Source organism: Lissotriton helveticus, chromosome 3_1 (genome assembly GCF_964261635.1).
Source record: "Lissotriton helveticus chromosome 3_1, aLisHel1.1, whole genome shotgun sequence".
In the NCBI taxonomy this organism is placed as follows: domain Eukaryota; kingdom Metazoa; phylum Chordata; class Amphibia; order Caudata; family Salamandridae; genus Lissotriton; species Lissotriton helveticus.
In genome coordinates, this window is record NC_136061.1 from 1032260322 (window position 1) to 1032281141 (window position 20820).

A 20820-nucleotide genomic window follows, 5' to 3' on the forward strand; every position below is an offset into this window, starting at 1 on the left:
CCTTCAATTCTAAGGCTTCTAAATGAAATGAAATGCAGCTCATAAGAATGATGGCCTCTTGCATTTTCATTGTACCTCATGTAAGACTTGAGATGTGCCCTTTACAGGAATGCTTAGCACGTCAGTGGATGCAGGCTCAAGGTCAAAGTTCAGATCCGGTGTTGGTGGATAACCGCACACATCGCTCTCTACAGTGGTCGAACACACAAAACCTTTCCAAAGGACAGCCGTTCCTAGACCCAGTTCCACAAATATCGCTAACAGTGGACACATCAATCACTGGCTGGGAGCCCATCTCCTAAACCACACAATTCAGGGCTGGTGAACCACTCAACAGAAAGTGCTCCACATCAATCACCTAGAATTACTGGCAATTTTTCTAGCATTAAAATCATTCCAACTACATCTCAGCAACAAGACTTTCCTTGTCTGCACTAACAATATGACAGCAATGCATTATATACCGAAACAAGGAGGAACACATTCTTTGCAACTCTCTCAACTAGCGCAAAGCATAGGGAGATGGGCCATTCCACAAAACAATACTTCTGGTAGAACATCTCCCAGAAGTACACAATCAGATTGTGAATCTGCTAAGTCGTCATACACAGCAAATACAGGAATGGGAACTTCATCCTCAAGTTCTTCAACCATTTTACAAAATGTGGGGCCACCCAGACATAGATCTGTTCGCCACACCCGCAAACGCAAAATGCCCAACCTTCGCCGCCAGGTTTCCACACCTGTTGTCCAAGGGCAATGCGATATGGATGAACTGGTGAGGCAGATTTGCGTACGCTTTTCCGCCACTCCCACTCATTCCGCTAGTAAGTACACAAGCTCAAACAGTCTCTCAGAATGATCCTAGTTGCTCCAACAGGGGCTCAGCAACCATGATTCACAACACTCCTGGAACTCTCAATAGTTCCACACCAAAAACTACAGCTCTCCCCAAACCTGCTTACGCAGAACCATGGAGAGATACAGCATCCAGATCCAAATCAGCAGAACCTAGCAATCTGGCTCCTGAAGTCCTAGAGTTTGGTTACCTTAACCTCCCACCAGACTGTATGAACATTATTAGAAAATCCAGACGCCCTACTACTAGAGCTTGCTATGCAACCAAATGGAAAAGATTTACCATTAACTGCAATAACAACAAAATTGACCCACTAAATGCTTCAATTCAGAAAATTATTTGCTATTTGCTGTATCTACAAAGATGTAATCTGGCATACACATCTATACAATTACATCTTGCTGCCATGGCCACTTACCTGCAAAACAGACATTTGTCATTGTTTAGGGTACCCGCTGTCACAGCGTTCATGGAAGGCCTTAAAAGAATAATTCCTCCCACGATACCACCCTCTCCGGTGTGGAATTTAAACATTGTCTTTACTAGGCTCATGGGTCCTCCACTTGAACCTCCATACAATGGCGAACTCAGTTCCTTACATGGAAAGTAGCTTTGCTTGTCACAATCACCTCTCTCAGGAGAGTAAGTGAGATCCTGGCTTTAACCATACAATAACCATTCTTACAAATACATCATAACAAGGTGGTTCTTAGAACAAATCCAAAATTCCTTCCCAAAGTAATCTCTGCTTTTCATCTTAATCAATCTGTAGAGTTACCCGTTTTTTCCCAAACCCAAATTCTGTAGCATAGAGAGCTCTTCACACACTTGATCTTAAAAGAACTATACTTTATTACATTGAAAGAACTAAACCTTTTAGGAAAACAAACCAACAGTTTGTAGCTTTCTCTCCACCTAATAAAGGAAAACTCATTTCCAAAGCTGGTATTGCCGGTGGATAGGTAAATGCATTCAAATATGCTACCAGAAGGCAAAATGCACATTACCAATTCCCCCTAGAGGGCACTCAACACGCAAACTAGGGGCTTCAATGGCATTCTTAGGGAACATTGCCATAGATGACGTTTGTAAGGCAGCAACATGGGCTACGCCACACACCTTCACCAAACACTATTGTGTAGACGTGCAGGCAAAACAACCGGCTTCTGTAGGCCAGGCTGTTCTTAAAACACTTTTTCAAACCACTGCAACAGATACAGGTGACCACCGCTAAGGGAGAGCACTGCTATACAGTCCATGCAAAAGTATGAATTCTGCAGCTCATTTGCCTTGAATGGAAAATGCTACTTACCAGTATGCATCTGTTCTTGGCATGTAGAGCTGCCGAATATAATACACCCACCCGAAACCTTTATCTGTTCCAGTGCTATCTTTGATTCACTTACATGGACATTTTTCTATTTCTACCAAACTCCATCCTTTCTCATCATGACGAAAAACAATCTGAGGATGGAGTCTATGCCCATGCGCACTATCGTCCAAGGGAGGAGTCACCTAACTCGTGACTTCAAAGACTTCTTCCGAAACAACAACAAACTGCAATCATCCGAGCCCAATACCAGATGACGATCTATGCAAAAGTATGATATTCTGCAGCTCTACATGCCAAGAACAGATGCATTCTGGTAAGTAGCATTTTCCTTTTGGGCTGTCGTGGCTGGAGCTTCAGCGCCGTGCGGCCATCTTGGATGCCAGCGTGGTCACACACCCCTAATTTCTCTGTTTAGTTGTTGTCTTTCCACTACTCCGCATACTCTGGTTACTTTACAAGTCCACTTTCCACATTAACATTTTCCACTACTGTTTTTCAAATTTTCGTTTCCTGGCGGAATTTGTTTATCAAAGGAGTACTCCAAATTGTAAGAGCAGCTTTGGTGAAATGCTGTTATTCTGTAATTTATTTGAGCTGTGGTGTTCCTTTTGAAATGCGAACTTGCCAATATTACATGGCCACTTTTTCATAACAAGTGCATTTTAAGTTTCACCAGTATTGTTTCTTCTACTGGTGACAGTACAGCCGCATATCCACCTGCTGTTGGTGTAAGGACATAGGTGGTTATACAGTCCTTTGTACGTTTTTTACAATTTTACCCATCTATTCTCCCACTTTGCTTCCTTTACCTTGTTTCAGAATTGCAGCCATGGCATGCTGATGTGCTTGGTTGCAAATGTGCTAAACCTCAAAATGACCACATTCATATGAACCCTCTAGTGCCCCCTCCACATGTTTCCATACCACCCAGTATTATTTTCCGGTTGTGGTACACATTCCCATCTGTCTCTGCATTCTCCTTTCTGGCAGAACTTCTCCTTTTTAATCCACCCACCTTACAGGCCATCTGATAAACAATTTTTTCTGGTGCTTCTGTACACCTTGTACTACGGTATGGCTGAGAAGGAACTGCAAAGTGCAGCTTTCAGCAGCAGGCCATGTGTACCAGCGAGATTATCTGGCACAGATTACTTCCTGGGAGGCTGCTTCTTTTTGGTTCCACTATCTGTTAAGTCCAAGTCCAGTTAAACTTCCCTAATTTTTGCCAGCTGCTGATTGCTGTTGTTAAAACATAATGTGAAGGGTTTCTTGCTAGTGACCCATTGCCCATCAGTTGCTGGAGAGGTTTTAACATTGCTAAGATTGCCTGATAGTATTACAGTGTACATTTAGAGGTACATCCAATCGATTTTCTTGTTAACTGAGTACGTATGTCATTGAATGACTAGCTTTTAAATTGCTTCCATTACTTAGACAACCCATGTTTCATCAATTTACTATCTGTTTTCTCAGATGAAAAAAGGAATGAAGAAAAATCTTTGGAAACAATTGAAACATCGGGAAAGCACAAAAGACGATTTCCTGATTTTGGGTAAGATCTTTTTGGTTAACAAAACTTAAATGCATCAATCTATGAATTCGAAAAAAGTATAAATGTCATGATTTAGTATGCAGTTCAATAGGCGAAAAGCATAGATCATTTAATATCTACAGTGTTGAGAGAAACAACAACTTTTGTTATACACTGTCCGTTGTGGTGGGAATGTCTGCATGATAAAGGGGCATTCATACCTGCCCTGACAGACCTTACTACATGTGAAACTGATGTCGTGACATTTTGTTGGCCCAGCTGCTGAGGGTATTTCCAAGGTCCTGAACCTCTCTGTGACGTGAAACACAGTGTGTACTCTTTTTATCTGAAAGAAACAGGTTAGTATTAGATTCCTTACCTTAGAATATCCCCAGGCGTCAGACTGGATCCGGAAAATTTTGCGTAGCAGTACCCCTGCGCGTCGGTAGGCGTTGTCTGTGGCTCTGCGTCCGTCATTGACGCTGGGATGACGTCGGCGGAGTACTTAGACGCCGCCCTCGCGTGCTGATGTCAGTTCTTCTTTTTTCCTTGCCAGCAAGCGCAGGTCCGGAGAAAGTGGTACCCTTTAGTCACTTTTTGACTAAGCTTTTTCGATCCTTTTTGGATCCGTTTCGAGTCTACGACTCCATCGGTGCCGGTAGGGATGCCCGGGTTCAAGCCCTGTGCCGACTGCAACCGACTGATGTCTGTTACCAACCCCCACCGGCGCTGCCTACATTGCCTGGGGCCCGACCACGATGACAAGTCGTGCCCCGACTGCCGGGCCTTGACGTCGAAGGCTAGGCGGGAGCGGTTCCGCAAGCGCCTCGAGCTCCGGCAGTCGGCCCCGCGCCGCTCGAGGTCCCGGTCCGGAAGGAGGTCGAGGGACCGGTGGCGGGCCGGAGTCATCACAGCTCGGCGAGTCGACACCACTCGTCGGGCTCCAAGTCCTCAGGTAAGAGGCACAAGAAGTCAAAAAGGCGACATCGCTCTTCTAACTCCCCCCGACGCGGCCGGGGGTTCGGGTGACACAGCCCACGCGGCTCCGCCGCAGGCGTCGCGGCCTGCTCCATACCCGCCGGTCCCTGGACAGAACGCGACGCCGGAGATCAATGCCTTTCCCATGGCCATGAGGTCGCCCTCTCCGTCGGGTTCCGAGGCGCCTTCGGGCCCAGCGGACCCGACTGTGAGCCCAAGCGGGCCGGGTGCTTCGGCCCAGGCGCCGTCCGGTGCTTCGGCCCCCGCGCCGTCGGCGGATCCGGGCCGGCGCTGGTCGACCTTACGACCCCGCCGGCATCGACCCCACCGGCGTCGACCCCGGGGGTGTCACCCCGGGCGCAGTCCTCAGGCGACGCCGTCCCTGGTCCAAACCTCGGTTCGGATCCGGCGTCGGAGCGGCGTCACTCGACGCCGCATTCAGCGCCGGCCGAAGAGCAATTCTTCGGTCCATCCTTTATCCCTGAATTTCAGGACATGGACGACGAGGGAGGCTGGGGGGGGTCTGAGGACCCCGTGACACGTGAGTGCCAGTCTTATGAGGACTGGACACAGGAACTAAGGGAAGCCAGTGGCCTGGATACCTCCCCAGACACTGGTTTTGTCTCCCCTCCTACCGTGGCTACGGAGGAGGGGGTAGCTTATAGTGTGGTGCTGATCAGGGCAGCCAAGGCCTTGGCTTTTGAGCTCCCTGTCGCAACAGTGAGGTCCAACATCCTCACACAGGTCCTTAAACGGCAGGTAAGCTCCCCAGAGCCTCTACTGCCGTTTAATGAGGCTCTCACAGACGTCCTATTGGGCACTTGGTCCAGGCCCACTACAGGCCCTCCTGTAGATAGGAACATCGCTAGGCGGCACCGCCCAGCTCCGGGCGACACTAGTTACTTGTCCACCCACCCCACCCCCGAGAGTCTGGTTATCCAAGCCTCTACCTCCCAATCTGCATTCCCGACTGCACCACCAGATCTGGAATCCAAGAGGTATGAACAGTTCGGAAAGAAGATGTTCTCCTCACTTAGTTTGGGGTTGCGGTCAGTCAACACCGCACGCCTCTTGGGCCGTTACACCCACTCTCTGTGGGATACGGTTGTGGCCGTGCTGCCTGAGTGCCCGGAGGGAAGGGACACAGCACGGTACTCTATCAGATGTGGACTGGATACCACGGACTCGCTAGGAAGAGCGATTTCAATGTCTGTGGCGGTTCGCCACCACGCCTGGCTGAGGTCCGCCAACTTTTCGGCCGATGTCCAAAACACCCTTATGGACATGCCGTTCGATGGCAGCCACCTCTTCGGTGGCAAGGCAGATCCTGCGCTGGAACGCTTTAAGGACTCCAGGGCTATGGCCAAGTCCTTGGGCCTGTCTGCCCCGCACCAGCAATCTTCTGCCCAGCGCTTCTTTCGTGGACACGGAAGGGGTGCTCCCACACGTCCTGCCAGCCACAGGCCGCAGACTAACATTCAGCGCGGTGGCGGACGAGGTTACTGTCGCGGCGGTAACAGGGGACAACGGCGCGGCCAGTCCACATCCACCCGTGCAGCATCCGCCTCAAAGCCTTCCTAGTCTGAGCTTTCAGGCCCATTTGACGCCAGTGGGGGGCAGGGTTCGCCATCACCTCCTCCTCTGGCGCTCCATCACATCGGACAGGTGGGTGCTGCAAATCGTCCTAAGGGGCTACTCCCTCCCCTTCAAGGCGACCCCTCCAGCCATGCCACCGCAGTACCACCGCGTGTCGGGGATCACTTGCAACTTCTGCAAGAGGAAGTTACGGCCCTGTTGGCCAAGGGGGCCATCGAGCGCGTTCCTGGCCCAGAAGTAGGGTGTGGTTGTTACTCCCACTACTTTCTGGTTCCCAAGAAGGGAAAAGGGGCCTACACCCTATCTTGGACCTCCGGAACGTCAACGGCTTTCTCCGGAAGGAGAAGTTCAAGATGCTGACTTTGGCTCAGGTCTTAGCTGCCCTAGACCCAGGAGACTGGATGGTAGCGTTGGACTTGCAGGACGTCAATTTCCACATCCCCGTCCTGCCGGCCCACCGGCGTTACCTGCGGTTCACGGTAGGCCACAAGCACTTTCAGTTTACTGTGCTCCCCTTCGGCCTTACCAGCACCCCACGGGTGTTCACAAAAGTGATGGTGGTGGTCGCAGCTCATCTGCACAGGTTAGGGGTTTTAGTCTTCCCCTACCTCGACGACTGGTTGTTAAAGGCAGGCTTGCTCCAGACAGTCGTCAGCCACCTCCAGACTATGGCTGACCTCCTGCACCTGCTGGGGTTCTCCATCAATGTGCCGAAGTCGCACCAGTGTCCCTCTCAGAAGCTTCTCTTCATCGGAGCGGTTCTAGATTCGGCGCAGTTTCGGGTTTATCCTCCCGAACAGCGGGTTTGGGATATTCAGGCTCTGATTCCGATCTTTCAGCCTTTATCCCGAGTCTCGGTCAGGTTGACGCTGCGGCTTTTGGGGCTGATGGCCTCCTGCATCCTTTTGGTGCATCACACCAGGTGGCTGATGCGGGCTCTGCAGTGGGACCTGAAGTTTCAGTGGGCCCAGCATCAGGGCAACTTGACCGACCATGTCATGATCTCGGAGGGCACTGCAAGACCGTTGCAGTGGTGGCTCACGGACCGCGATTAGGTCAGCGGCAGATCCCTCTCCCTACCCCAACCGGAGCACGTAGTTGTGACGGACGCGTCCCTCCAGGGCTGGGGGGGCCACATGGGATAGGCGGAGATCAGAGGCCTCTGGTCTCCGGCGGAGTCCCGGCTCCACATCAACCTTCTGGAGCTGAGGTCGATCCGGCTTGCACTGAAGGCATTTCTCCCCTCTGTCCGGGGGAGTGTAGTGCAGGTGTTCACGGACAACACCACCGCCATGTGGTACTGCAACAAACAGGGCGGGGTTGGGTCGTGGACCCTTTGCCAGGAGGCTTTGCGCCCCTGGCAGTGGCTGATACATCAGGGCGTGACCCTAGTGGTTCAACACCTGGCAGGTTCCCTGAACGCCAGGGCGGACTAACTCAGCCGTCGGTGCATGATGGATCACGAATGGCGTCTGAACTCTGACGTGGCGCAAGGCCTCTTTCAGCAGTGGGGAGAGCCTTGGTTAGATCTATTCGCCACAGAAGCGAACGCGCAATGTCATCAGTTCTGCGCGTTGGAATTTTCAAGGCGGCACTCGCTTGTAGACGCTTTTCGTCGCGAGTGGAGTTGCGGTCTGTTGTACGCCTATACCCTATACCACTTCTGCCCAGAGTGGTGAAGATCAGGCGCGACCGGGCCCAAGTCATCCTTGTGGTTCCGGACTGGGAACGAAGATACTGGTATCCCGAGCTACTCAGCATGTCAGTCGATCCCCCGATTCGTCTGCCTCTTCAGGAGGACATTCTGTCGCAGCAGCAGGGGGCGGTCCTCCACCCGAACCTGTCCAGTCTCCACTTACATGCGTGGAGATTGAGCGGCGGCAGTTGAGGCCATTTGACTTGCCTCCTGAAGTCTGTAATGTGATTCTGGCAGCCAGGCTTCCCTCCACAAAATCGGTATACGCCTGCAGGTGGAACACATTTTTTGCATGGTGCACAGCAAAGGCTGTGTATCCCCTTAATGCCCCTCTTTCAGAGGTTCTCCTCTTTCTTCTTTCTCTTGCCCAGCAGGGCTCTGCTCTGGGCACTCTAAAGGGCTACCTCTCTGCCTTTTCCGCCTTCATAAGGCTCCCTGATCAGCCCTCTTTGTTCAAGTCCCCGGTTGTAAATAGGTTTTTGAAGGGCATCACTCATATGTTTCCTCCTGTTCCTTTAGTGATGCCTCAGTGGGACTTGAACCTTGTTCTGACTTATATGAGGTGCGCTCCGTTCGAGCCACTGCATAACTGTCCTCTTCGTCTCCTTACTCTTAAGACTGCATTCCTGGTTGCCATCACCTCTGCCAGGAGAGTGAGTGAGCTCCAGGCTCTTTCTTCTCAACCTCCCTTCCTATCTGTCCATCCGGACAATGTTGTGTTGCGCCTCTCCCCTCTTGCCCTTCCCACTGCCCTTGATGGAGGTTGCTCCTCCCACTACTTCATACTCCAGTAAAGTTCCTCACCCTCAGATCCTTTGATCCACATACACTGTATGGTGGTATATCATGGGAAGGACTGCTCCCCGTTGAGTTCGATTTCTGGTTGTTCTTTCATTAAAAATTGAAAATGAAGCTTCAATAACTTCTTGCATGTATACAATATGTCTCTACCCTGTAGATATGCCAGTTGTACTACCTGACTAGGCCACTTTTCCATCGCGGCCGGCCCAATGGGTTGTAGGCGGCATGCTGTGTTTAAGTAATATTGTCGTGCCCCCTAGTTTTTACTTATGAACCTGCTCAGGGCTCTATTCTATATAGCGGCCGGCCTGCGACTGCAGGTTGTAGGCGTGAAGCTGTGTACTGCCTATCACCTTTATCATCAATAAAGGTTTAAAAAAAAAAATTGTGTTGCGGACGCGACCCTCTTTCCTGCCCAAGGTAGTCACAGCCTTCCACATCGGGCAGTCCATCACCTTGCCCACCTTCTTTCTGCCTCTGCATCCCTCGAAAGAGGAAGAGAGGCTCCACCGCCTGGACCCAAAACGTGTGCTCTCATATTATCTGGATCGCACACGCCAGTTCCGGGTCGTCTTGTGCATCAAGGCTTGTTGCTCTCTGGCTATAAAGGAGCCTCCTGTGGGGCTACGTGCCCATTCCACTCGGGCCATGGCAGCTACTACTGCCCTGGGTCGGGGAGTCCCCTTGCAGGACATCTGTCAGGCAGCTACGTGGGCCTCGCTGCACACGTTCGCAAGACACTACTGCTTGGACAGCCAAGTCCGGAGAGATGGCTATTTCGGCCGTTCCGTTCTCCAGGACTTTCTGGTGTGATCATTGGTTCGCAGACCCACCACCGGGGTTGGTATTGTTGGGTTATCTATTCTAAGGTAAGGAATCTAATACTAACCTGTTTCTTTCAAATGCACAAGTTACTTACCTTCGGTAACAATATATCTGTAAGAAACAGTAGTTAGTATTAGATTCCTTACCGCCCCACCCATCCTCCCCGTTCTGCGAACCGATATCTAGGGTTAAGGTCATCCCCTTTCAGGGCCCTAGTTTTTATGGCACCAGTGTTGGTTTTTATCATGGCTCTGCGTTTCTGGCGCGGAAAGCTGTGTATAAGAACTGACGTCCGCGCGCGAGGGCGGCGTCTAAGTACTCCGACGTCATCCCGGCGCTGACGACGGACGCGGAGCCGCAGACGACTCCTACAGACGCGCAGGGGTACTGCTACGCAAAATTTTCCAGATGCAGTCTGACGCCTGGGGATATTCTAAGGTAAGGAATCTAATACTAACTACTGTTTCTTACAGATATATCCATACCGAAGGTAAGTAACTTGTGCATTTGATTTAAGACAACTATCCATGTTCTGGATTGTTGTCATGAAGCACAGGTGACAGAATACCAATGTTCAATGGCATTTGTAGCTGTAAATGCTCTGCCTACTCATGCCATCTAGTGTTGGGTCCGAAGTTGTGCAAGTTGCTTTTCTTCGAGTGACTCCTCCTCTCGATGGTAATGCGCATGGGCATCGGCTCCTATCTTATATTGTTTTTTCTCCGCCGTCTAGTTTGGACGTGTGAAACTCCGCTCCATGTTTCGCCTCCGTTTTGGTTTGATTCTCCAGTTCCTTTCTCGATCTTCAACGGTATTATCATTCACGTTTCTCCATCTGCGACTCCTACAAAAGCTCTGCCAGTTATAAGTCTTCCCACACATGCTCCTCTGGTAATGTAACACACACCCTTTCGGTTCTGCCCGCGTTGCCACACAAATTATCCTCACACAGATCAACACTTTGATCAATAGGAGCTTTCAAGTCCAAAGAGGGACTTCCCTCTCAGACAGGGTGCTGCTTGAACAGGGGGTACCTCAGGGCTCGGCCCTGAGTCCCACCCTGTTCAATCTGTACATGGCCCCCCTGGCAGAGGTGGTGCAATCGTTCGGCGTGGAGCTTGTCTCTTACGCCGACGATACGCAACTTTTTATATCTCTGACCCAAGCCCCGTCCATGGAAGCTGATAACTTTAATGCCTGCATGACTAAGCTGGCTACTTGGATGACAGAGCATTGTTTAAAACTGAACGGTACAAAAACGGAGGTCCTCATCATTGGAGGCAATGAGGCCAAATGGACAGCAGAATGGTGGCCCAGTTGCTTGGGTCCTCTGCCTCCTCCTAACCGAGAGGCGAAGAATCTAGGCGTCTGGGTTGACAACAAGCTGTCCTTTGATAGCCACATAAAGAAAACTGTAGGCAAATGCTTTGGGGTGATGAAAACGCTCAATCGCACCCTTGACCTGTTACCTCTTAACTCCAGACGTACCATGATGCAGGCATTAATAACTTCCCGCATTGATTACGGGAATGTACTGCTCCTGGGTACATCGGAGAAAAACATCAAGAAACTACAGGTTCTACAAAATTCGGCAGCACGCCTGGTGTTAAGGCTTCCCCGCAGAGCCCCCTCACGACCCTCTCTGGCAGCCCTCCATTGGCTACCTATTAGTAAGAGGATTGTTTTTAAAGCTATGCTATGGTGCCATAGGATAATCCATCACAGAGCACCGGCCTATATGTTGGATCTGGCATCCTTGTATGAACCCAACAGACCACTCAGATCCAAAGGAATGGGTCTGCTCAGAACTGCCTGCCCCAAAAAAGCTAGAATGGGAGGTAGATCATTCCGCACTTTAGCGGCTAGGCACTGGAACCTCCTGCCTCTGGATATCAGGCTAGAGATTAATGAGTCCTCTTTTAGAAAGAAGTTGAAAACTTGCCTCTTCACTTTGTGATTGTGCTCTCTCTGTCCCTCTAATATGCTCTCTCCACAGCGCGGGGACACGCCGGGAGGCGTCACCAGGCGCTTTACAAACTCCTTTAAATTAAATTAAAAACACTCTGTATGCAACTTGTGCTTGTTCCCTGAGCCCAAGGAAGCGGTCTGCGCCGCCTGCAAGTCATTCCATTCCAAAAAGGCCCTTCGGGATTGTAGAGCTTTTCACCTTGAGGTATCCTACAGAGCCACTGACAACATTCCGGACATATTCAGTGAGGAGCACACCCATGAGCAGCCATTGAGCGACGAGGAGGGGGCCTTCTCTGTTGATTAAAGTTCCGGCTCCGAGCTCGAGGGGGACTTTGAAATAGAGGGCACGCCAGCTCAAAAATCTGCGAGTAGGGCTCCCCCTGCACATGTCCACCAGCCCAATACTTACCATAAACATTTGGCAATTCTGGTCTCCGAATCCCAGGTCTCTTGGCGCCATTGCTGTCTAGCTATGGTCAACAGTGAAAAAATGCTTGCCCCTAAAAGAATGTGTGAATCCGAAACCATTTGCTTCGGCTTCCTTGGACCAAGACCACCAACAGGCATGCAGTCTGTCTTCGGTGCTGAGCTGACAGGTGCCATCATCCAACTCGGCAGCGAGCGCTCAGTTAGTCCACCTCCAAGCCGAAAGATTCATAGCCGAAGCAGTCGAAGCCGACCTCCAAGCTTGGTCCAGAAACATAGGTGGAACCAGTGCTGCATGAATTACAGGAGAAGTTGGACACACGCCAGATGAAAATTCCTAACCAGGCACATATGGGACATATCTTGGCCACAGCTTCCTCTGCTTTACCTAAAAGGAAGCTTACCTTTGAAGAGGCTTTAGACTTGCCAGTCCCTCCTAAGAGAAAGAGAATGGACAAGGCTACCAGCCCTCCACCCCTTCCCAGAGACTTTTTAGGAAGTGTTCTCTGGCCCAAGCCCCAGCCTTTCATGGGGCCCCTTGATAGAGCCAGCTCTGTTCTGCAGAGAGTCTTGCCCTGAAGACCTCGAATAATTCTTAAATAGATTGTTTTAAATACCGTTATTCCCTTAATTTATTTTTAATGTGGGTGGTGTGTGAATCTATTTTACAGAGAAATGTGTTTTTCATGCGACATCCATAAAAAAAGTTTAGGTCCCTAGGTTCCCTAGAGGGTCGCTGAACCTCGGGCCAAAGACGCAGGTGACCCCCTTGCAAAACCAGGTCGTTTTTTGTGATACATAACTTTGATGTCTCCTCAATTTGTTTTGGGCCCTTGCCTGCCGCGGGAACTTGGGCCACCCACATGAGTGAGGTACCATTTTTATTGAGAGACCTGGGGGATCGCTGGGTGGTAGGAAATGTCAGTCCGGTGATCCCACAACTTTCCCACGCAGAAACCTAAGAAAAAAGTGTTTTTTTCCTGCTAAATTTGAGGTCAGCCCGGTGAGCGCACAACTTTCCCACACACAAATTGGCGAAAAGTGTTTTTTTCCCGCTAAATTTGAGGTTTGCTCGGGATTCTGTGTAGTTAAACGTTGGTGGGTCCACGCAACCCTCCCTGGACTCCCCCAGGTGTCTTTTTTTCAGAAATGTGTGGGTTTCGTAGGTTTCCTTAGATGGCCACTGAGCCCAAGACCAAATACACAGGTGACCCCCTTGAAAAATCAGGTCGTTTTGTGATAGGTTGGTGGGCTCCTGTGTTTTTGGTCCTGGGTTTGCAGACATCTAGGCGAACCTAAAAAAAACAGACATTTCTAAAAAGTAGATTCCCGTGGGAATCCAGGGAGGTGTGGCTTGCGTTGAACCCCAACATTTACCTTCCAAAAATCTGCTGCAAACCTCATTGGCTAAAAAGTTACTTGTGTGGATGGGCCAAGTGCCTATGACATCGAAGGGCCAAAAACGTATAGAAATTGAGGGGGGCCCAAAGCAGATATAAAAGGGCAGTTGGTTTATACGTTTTTTGGCTGACGCTTCTTTGGGTATCCATACAAGTGAGGTATCATTTTTCTCAGGAGACCAAGGGGAATGCTGGGTAGTAGGAATTTGGACCTGCACAGTGATCCTACAACTTACCCGCACAGAAATGTGAGGAAAATGTGACTTTTTAAGTAAATTTGAGGTTTGCGGAGGATTCTGGGTAAGAAAACGCTGGGAGATTAATGCAAGCCACACCACCAGCCAAGAGTCAGTACACGCACACAACTATCCTCACACCACCATCCAAGCCCCATCCACTCACACCAAGAGCCATGCGCCCCTCCGTATAAATAAACCCAGAATCCCTAGCTCCTAGTGAGCTATCTGCCCCCCCCTCCCCCCGGGGAGGGTGTGGGGAGCAGATTAAGGGCATTGCCCCATCTGCCCACAGGGGGCAGAAAGACTGTGGGATTTTTTTGGGGGGCTGGCATTTGCATGCCCATCTTGGGCAGCCCCGAACCCTAATTGCAGTGGAAAAAAATTCCCAGGTATCTTGTGAGCTCCTCCTTCCCGAGGCAGATTGGGGGCTACAGCCAGAAAGACTGTTATTTTGCTGGGAGGTGGCATTGGCATGACCATATTAGACAGCCCCCACCCCTAATTCAAAATGCCAAAAATCCCTGTATCTGTTGGGCTTTCTGCCCCCCTCCCCACCCCCTGGGGGGGCAGAAAGACTGAATGTACCCAATGTTAAATGGGGAGAGCAAAGGCCCTTGACCAAGGGGGCGCTCCCCCTCCCTGGTGGCTAGAGGGTGGATTCCCTGCTTGGGGATCACCCTCCTGGAGGGCGATCCCTAAGCAGGGATCTACTAGAGAGGAGTACCATTGGAAAGATTTTCCCCTTTCCAACAATACCTCTCCTGGCTTTCTACGTGCTCAGGGGGCTGAGATAGCCCCCTGAGCACGTAGAAAGTGAAACTGAAATGAGCCTATTGGCTCATTTCAATTTCGGTTTCAATGAAATGACATCAGCGCAATGTCTGCGCTGATCGTCATTTCATAGAAACCAAAATACAGCCTCGGGAGCTGGGCAAGCTCTTCCCCAGCTCCTGAGACTGATGTGGGGTAAAAGGGAATCCCTCTGGTGCCTGCACCAGAGGTATTCCCTGTGCCATGGCGTCTGATGCGTGGGAGCCATATGACTCACATGAGCACTTTTGCATCGGACGGCTCCAGCACATCCAAATCATGGAAGGGGTTAAACGTGCCCTTTGAAAAAGAACATCTTTTTGATCCTCAAGGGGATTCTGCATTAGAAAAAATAAATAAGCATTATAAATGCAATAGGTCTCACCCTCTACCAAGCCAATGCCACTTGCTTTGCTATACAATACCATTAGCAAAGCAAATGGCTTGAACTCAATCAAAGGCGAGACCCATTGCATCTTCAATGCTTTTCTTTTAATGCATCGGTTCTCCAGCTCCTCTGGATTAGTTGCTCTTTGGGATGCTGCTCACCAGTGAAATGAAACCTGCACAGACTCAATAAGTGCAGCTTGCAGTGTCACTTATTTATGACTTATCAGCTTGCTCGTATGAAATGTTCAAATAGTAAAAAACGAAGTTTCTTTCAGCCATACAAATAATATAATTATAAAATAAACAGTTATAATTACATTGTTTAAAACAATAACAAGGTTATAAACTAGATTACATATTTTTATAAGAAGGGAGCTTTCGCAATAAGCACTGGCAAAGCCAACAGGTCTTGCCTTCTAGACTCTGGATTCTCTATGCCATTGTTTCTTTGCCAATGCTGTATAGCATCAGCAAAAAAATAAAACCGGCATTATGACGCAATCTATGTTTCAGGAGAGGGACTAACCTAAGAAGAAGCGGGCCAAACAGAAGATGTACAAGGAAAGTTATCAATTAAGAAAAAAAGGAACAAATGAAAGACAGGCAACCAATGGTAAGTAATGGGTGGGAGCAAAGCCCACTTTGAGTTTTTGATATATTCCACAAAAGGCTTTCACCTACAGTGCATGGTGGGCATTGACAGATAGTGACCTACCAAAAGTACAGGCTTTTCAAACCTCTGTGACAACCGCGGTCTGATGCTCTACCATCATTCGGGCTATTCCTTCAATGCTTTTGGGCCACTGAACAACACAACACCAACAAGGTGAAAGGAAAATAACTAACATGCATTGAGGCTTTCAAGAGTACTTCCATTCGAGATACCCTCACAACACAATTGCCCAGTAAAATAAGATAAAGTGCAATGCAAAAGACCACTGAACCATCTACCTACCGATAGATGGAGACAGGGCTGTCAAAAGTATTCCACTGGAAATAGGCACAGAACCCAATACACTCTTGATATCACGTTAAAGGGAAAACATGCGAAACAGATGGCAAGTCACACTAGAAGACCACACTGTCGTTTATTTCGACCGACAAAGCCCTTGTTATGCAACCTGTTGCCTTTGTAAACAAGGCAGGACGTGTCTATGAGCATCTTAGAGGAACATTTTCCTTTAACTAGTAACCCTAAAATGACACTCAAACTGTATGGATTGTGCTTGCACATTTTTTCATTTTTACCCTGTAGGACATATACAGATTGAAAATACTGTAAAATATTTGTATGAACATACCCTGGGAGTGCACAGGGGCTAAATATCGCTATTTAATTGATATACCAAATCACTGAGGCCATTAACGCTATTCAAAGGCACACAATAATTGAGCCAGCTAAGCGTTACAAATACATTGCAAATTTGCAGCTACTAAAAGGTGCACATAAATCCCAAAAGAACAAATCGAAGAGCGTTTGCAATGCAATACAATCGGTTTCACCTTTGGAACTTAAGTATTTAGCCATGCAGCAAACTGTCGCTCTTTCAGTCAAAGTGTAAAGCAGCAGCTGCACCCTAGTGCTAGAATACACTACTATTGTCTGTGAGAGCGGATGACGCACTACGGGCAAGTTTCAGTACTATAAGAGATTAATGTACTTGAAGGAGGCTGCTGCTCAACTCCGGTAAATACATGATTCCTACAACTCTGGAGTCTATTGTGGGGGAATGGTACTCAGTGCCTGTACAGCAAGGTCTCATCTACACATCGTAATTGATACCTTTTCTGCAGCTTTATACAGCACAAACCCAACCTGCCAGCACCAAAGCGCTCCACACCAGAAGCACATCTCCCACATGAATTCTTACCTTCATGCCTCCGCAGCACAGGAAGGTCAAATCCCAGCGCCGGGTCAACTTCCTGTGATTCTGGATAAATCACGTAATCCTCCTGTGCCACAAAAACAGAAAAATATGCTCTCAAGTGCAAAACCTATGCCTTGCGCACAAAGCGCCGCAAAGCTCCCGGCCAAGTCTGTGCTTTATAAAGCCGCAAAACACATACCAAGTATGCATGCGCTTTATATAGTAGAATATAATGCAGATTTAAATGTGTTTATCACAGCTATGCCATCAAAGCAAATGCTATTTGTTATATTATAAATAACATACAACTATCTGTCTGTGTAAAATGAAGGATAGGTGGTAACCCTGTCTCTAAACTACTTAACATGACATGTTAAGTAGCTTAACAAAACATGCCAAGCTTTCCAGCTTTTCACATAGAAGGCAGTACTGCTGCTGGTGTTCCTTCGTCAACACGGTAAGCAAGCATTAAAACACTTTACATGAGAAACACGTCGTCTACACAAAAGCATACCTTTCTGCCTCCCCCGCATGGAAAAGGTCAATCCCAGCGCAGGGTGAACTTCCTGTGATTCTGGGCAAATCACTTAATCCCCCTGTTACATTCTATTTATATCTATTTATATTTCCCTCTTAATTATACATTGCCCTTTTAATTGTACTGTGTATATTTGATTATGGCACATGCATTGCAGTTGTCATTACATCACATAGAATGGTTAGTCTGGGATTCTTTGCCTGAACTTTGACATCAGCAGTGATGTGCTCATCTTATTAAACTGGATCTTATTCTTCCTTGGATTTCAAGTCTATTTCTTCTGGAATTTTACACCCTGTGCCACAAAAACAGAAAAAACATGCCCTCAAGTGTTAAACCTCCGCCTCGTGTAAAGCACTATAGAAACACGTCTTCTACACAAAAGCATACCTTTTGGCCTCATGGCCTCAATCCCAGCGCCGGGTGAACTTTGTGATTCTGGGCAAATCACTTAATCCCCCCCCCCCCCCCCCGTGCCACAAACTGAAAAACATGCCCTCAAGTGTTAAACTCCCTCTAATGTGTAAAGCACTTTAATGTTCTCAGTCTAAGTTTGCGCTGTAAAGCTGCAAAACACATACTAACTACGTACTCGCTTTACATGGTAGAAGAAAATAACATCTTCTACACAAAAGCATACCTATGTTCCTCCCCCACATGGGAGAGGTCAATCCCAGTGCCAGGTCTACGTCCTGTGATTCTGGGCAAATCACTCAATCCCCCCACCCCCCCAGGCCACAAAAACAGAAAAAACATGCCCTCAAGTTTTAAACCTTCACCTCATGTGTAAAGCACTTTAGAAACATGTCTTCTACAGAAAAGCATACCTTTCGGCCTCCCTTTCATGGGAAAGGTCAATCCCAGCGCCGGTTGAACTATCCGTGATTCTGGGCAAATCACTTAATCCACCCCCCCCCCTCAGCCCGTGCCAGAAAAACATACCCTCAAGTGTTCAATCTCCGCCTCATGTGTAAAGCACTTTAGAAACACGTCTTCTACAAAAGCATGCCTTTGTTCTTTCCCTGCGTAGGAGAGGTTAATCCCAGTGCCGGGTCAATTTACTGTGATTCTGGGCAAATCACTTAATCCCCCCCCCCCCCGGCCACAAAAATAGATAAATATGCCCTCAAGTGTTAAACCTCCTTCTCATGTGTAAAGCCCTTTGGAAACACGTCTTTTACACAAAAGCATACCTTTCGGCCTCGCCCGCATGGGAAAGTTCACTCCCAGCGCGCCGGGTGAACTTCCTGTGATTCTGGGCACATCACTTAATGTCCCCCCACTCCCTCCCCCCCCCCCCCCCCCTCGCCCCCCCAAACTGAAGAACATTCCCTCAAGTGTTAAACCCCTGCCTCATGTGTAAAGCACTTTAATGCTCTCGGTCTGAGTTTGAACTGTAAAGCTGCAAAACACATACTGACTACGTACGCGCTTTACATGGTACAAGAAAATAACGTCTTCTACACAAAAGCTTACCTTTGTTCCTCCCCTGCATGGGAGAGGTCAATCCCAGTGCCGGGGCAACTTCCTGTGATTTTGGGCAAATCGCTTAATCCACCTCCCACTCCAACCCCCACCCCCCAGCCACAAAAACAGAAAAACATGCTCTCAAGTGTTAAACGTCCGCCTCATGTGTAAAGCACTTTAATGCTCTCGGTCTAAGTTTGTGCTGTAATGCTGCAAAACACATACTAACTACGTATGCGCTTTACATGGTAGAAGAAAATAACACTTTAAATGTCTATCTCACAGCCGCGCTGTTTGTCTGTCCAAGTGAAACTAAGAATAGATGGTCATCACTGCAAAGCGCCCGGTAAAGTCTGCACTATTTAAAGCAGCAAGTACGCATGCGCTTTATATGGTAGTATAAAATGCCTTCTCGGTTGAAAAATGTAAAGTAAAGTTGCTATTAAGAAAATAGATACTGTTTTTTTTTTTCACAGGTGGGCTAAATGAAAGCTTTCGTTAATGCTGTCTGTACTTAGTCAGGCGAATTGCATTGTGGAGTTTGTATTCCCAGATATTTCGAAATGTCACACGCCATTGTAAGTAGCTAGCTCGCCCTTAGTTCCGTACTGATTGATACCTGAAGCCTCATTGGGGCAGAGGAGGAGAGGTCGTAGTGTGGGGAGGTGGTGAGCGCACAAGATTGCACTAATGGACCAGGGTTTATTCTGGCAGGGCTCATGTAATCTGGGAAAGTTCCAGTCTTCCTGTTGCAAACCCATTAGTCCTCCCATTGTAGTCTTGTGTTTATTGTACAGCATTTTTAAACAAGCTCTCGGCTTTGGCAATGGCAGCCGTTTGTTTATAATTGCATCACGCTTTCACTGTCAGTGAAAGCGTGATGCAAAAATAAACATGCGGCTGGCTTTGACAAAGCCGAATGATAAAGTGCAGAGGCGGCTAATTAGGAGGCACTATCTCCCGCCGCCAGTAAAAGATACAATCCCGGTGGGCGGGGCCAAAAGGAGATAGGGTGGTAACCAGGAGGGACTAAAAACCCTCCTGGGCAATCAGAACACCCGGTTTTGCATAATTGGTGACGTGAAATGGCGCGCACTAATGCAAAACATGGGGGGAGCAGAAAGCGAGCTTCTGGAATCGTATCGATTCCAAGAAGCCCTCGTAACGAGAGCAGCGCATGCGCTGCTTTCGTCAGGCCAAGATCTAAAAAGGATACTGAGATGACCAAAGCTATAGTAGCACTCCAGACGACACCTACCTGTGTTTTTTTCGTCTCTTTAATTACTGTGGAGCCTCCAAATCCACCTCACCGGGGGCTTCCACCTCCCATCAAAAACAGCAAGTTCAGGGCTCCTACTCTGAGCGCTTCTATCGAGGTTTCTATAAAGGTAACAATGGCAGAACACCAAACAGTGACTACCCTATCCTTCCACACGATCACATCACACCTGTCGGGGGCAGAATTCACAATTTCCTACCCAATTGGCAATTGGTCACAGAAAAGAGGGTAAAATCCATTATCCAACATGGCTATTGTTTAGAGCTCATTACTACACCACCCAACCCTTCACCTCATGTTCACAGGCTGTCAGACGAGCATCAAACATTACTCCCAAAAAAAAGTTCAAGCTCTTCTCCTCAGAAGTGCTATAGAGTCCGCCCCTCTTAAACATCCGGGTTCAGGGGTATACCCCCTGTACTTCCTAATCCCACAAAGGACGAGTCTTTAAGGCCAATCTAAGATCTCAGGCCCTTAAACAAACACATCCTATCAGAACACTTCCACATGGTTACCTTTCAGGGTGTCATTCCACTTCTTCAACATGGTGACTTTATGGCAATACTAGACTTAAAGCTCGCCACGTACCAATACATCCAGCTCATCCCAAATACTTAAGATTGGCCATAGCGGGCAAACATTACCAGTTGAAGGTTTTGCCATTCGGGTTAACCACCGCACCTCGAGTGTTCACCAGATGCTTAGCAGTGGTTGCAGTGTCTGCACAGATAAAATTTCCAAGTATTCCCTTACCTGGGCAACTGGATTATCAAAGCCAGCACTCTTCATCAGTGCCAACAGCAAACTCAAATG

At 48.5% G+C, this 20820-nt stretch overlaps 1 protein-coding gene across 3 annotated transcripts in view; it reads left to right on the forward strand.

Moving 5' to 3' along the window:
* The window catches only part of LOC144823224 (neurabin-1-like), a 647660-nt gene that overhangs the window by 446083 nt on the left and 180757 nt on the right, over nucleotides 1-20820 (forward strand). For all 3 annotated transcript variants that reach the window (XM_078681559.1, XM_078681561.1, XM_078681560.1), the window contains exon 13: nucleotides 3666-3744. In XM_078681559.1, coding sequence (XP_078537685.1) covers nucleotides 3666-3744 — 79 coding nt within the window. The remainder of the gene's footprint in view (nucleotides 1-3665; nucleotides 3745-20820) is intronic.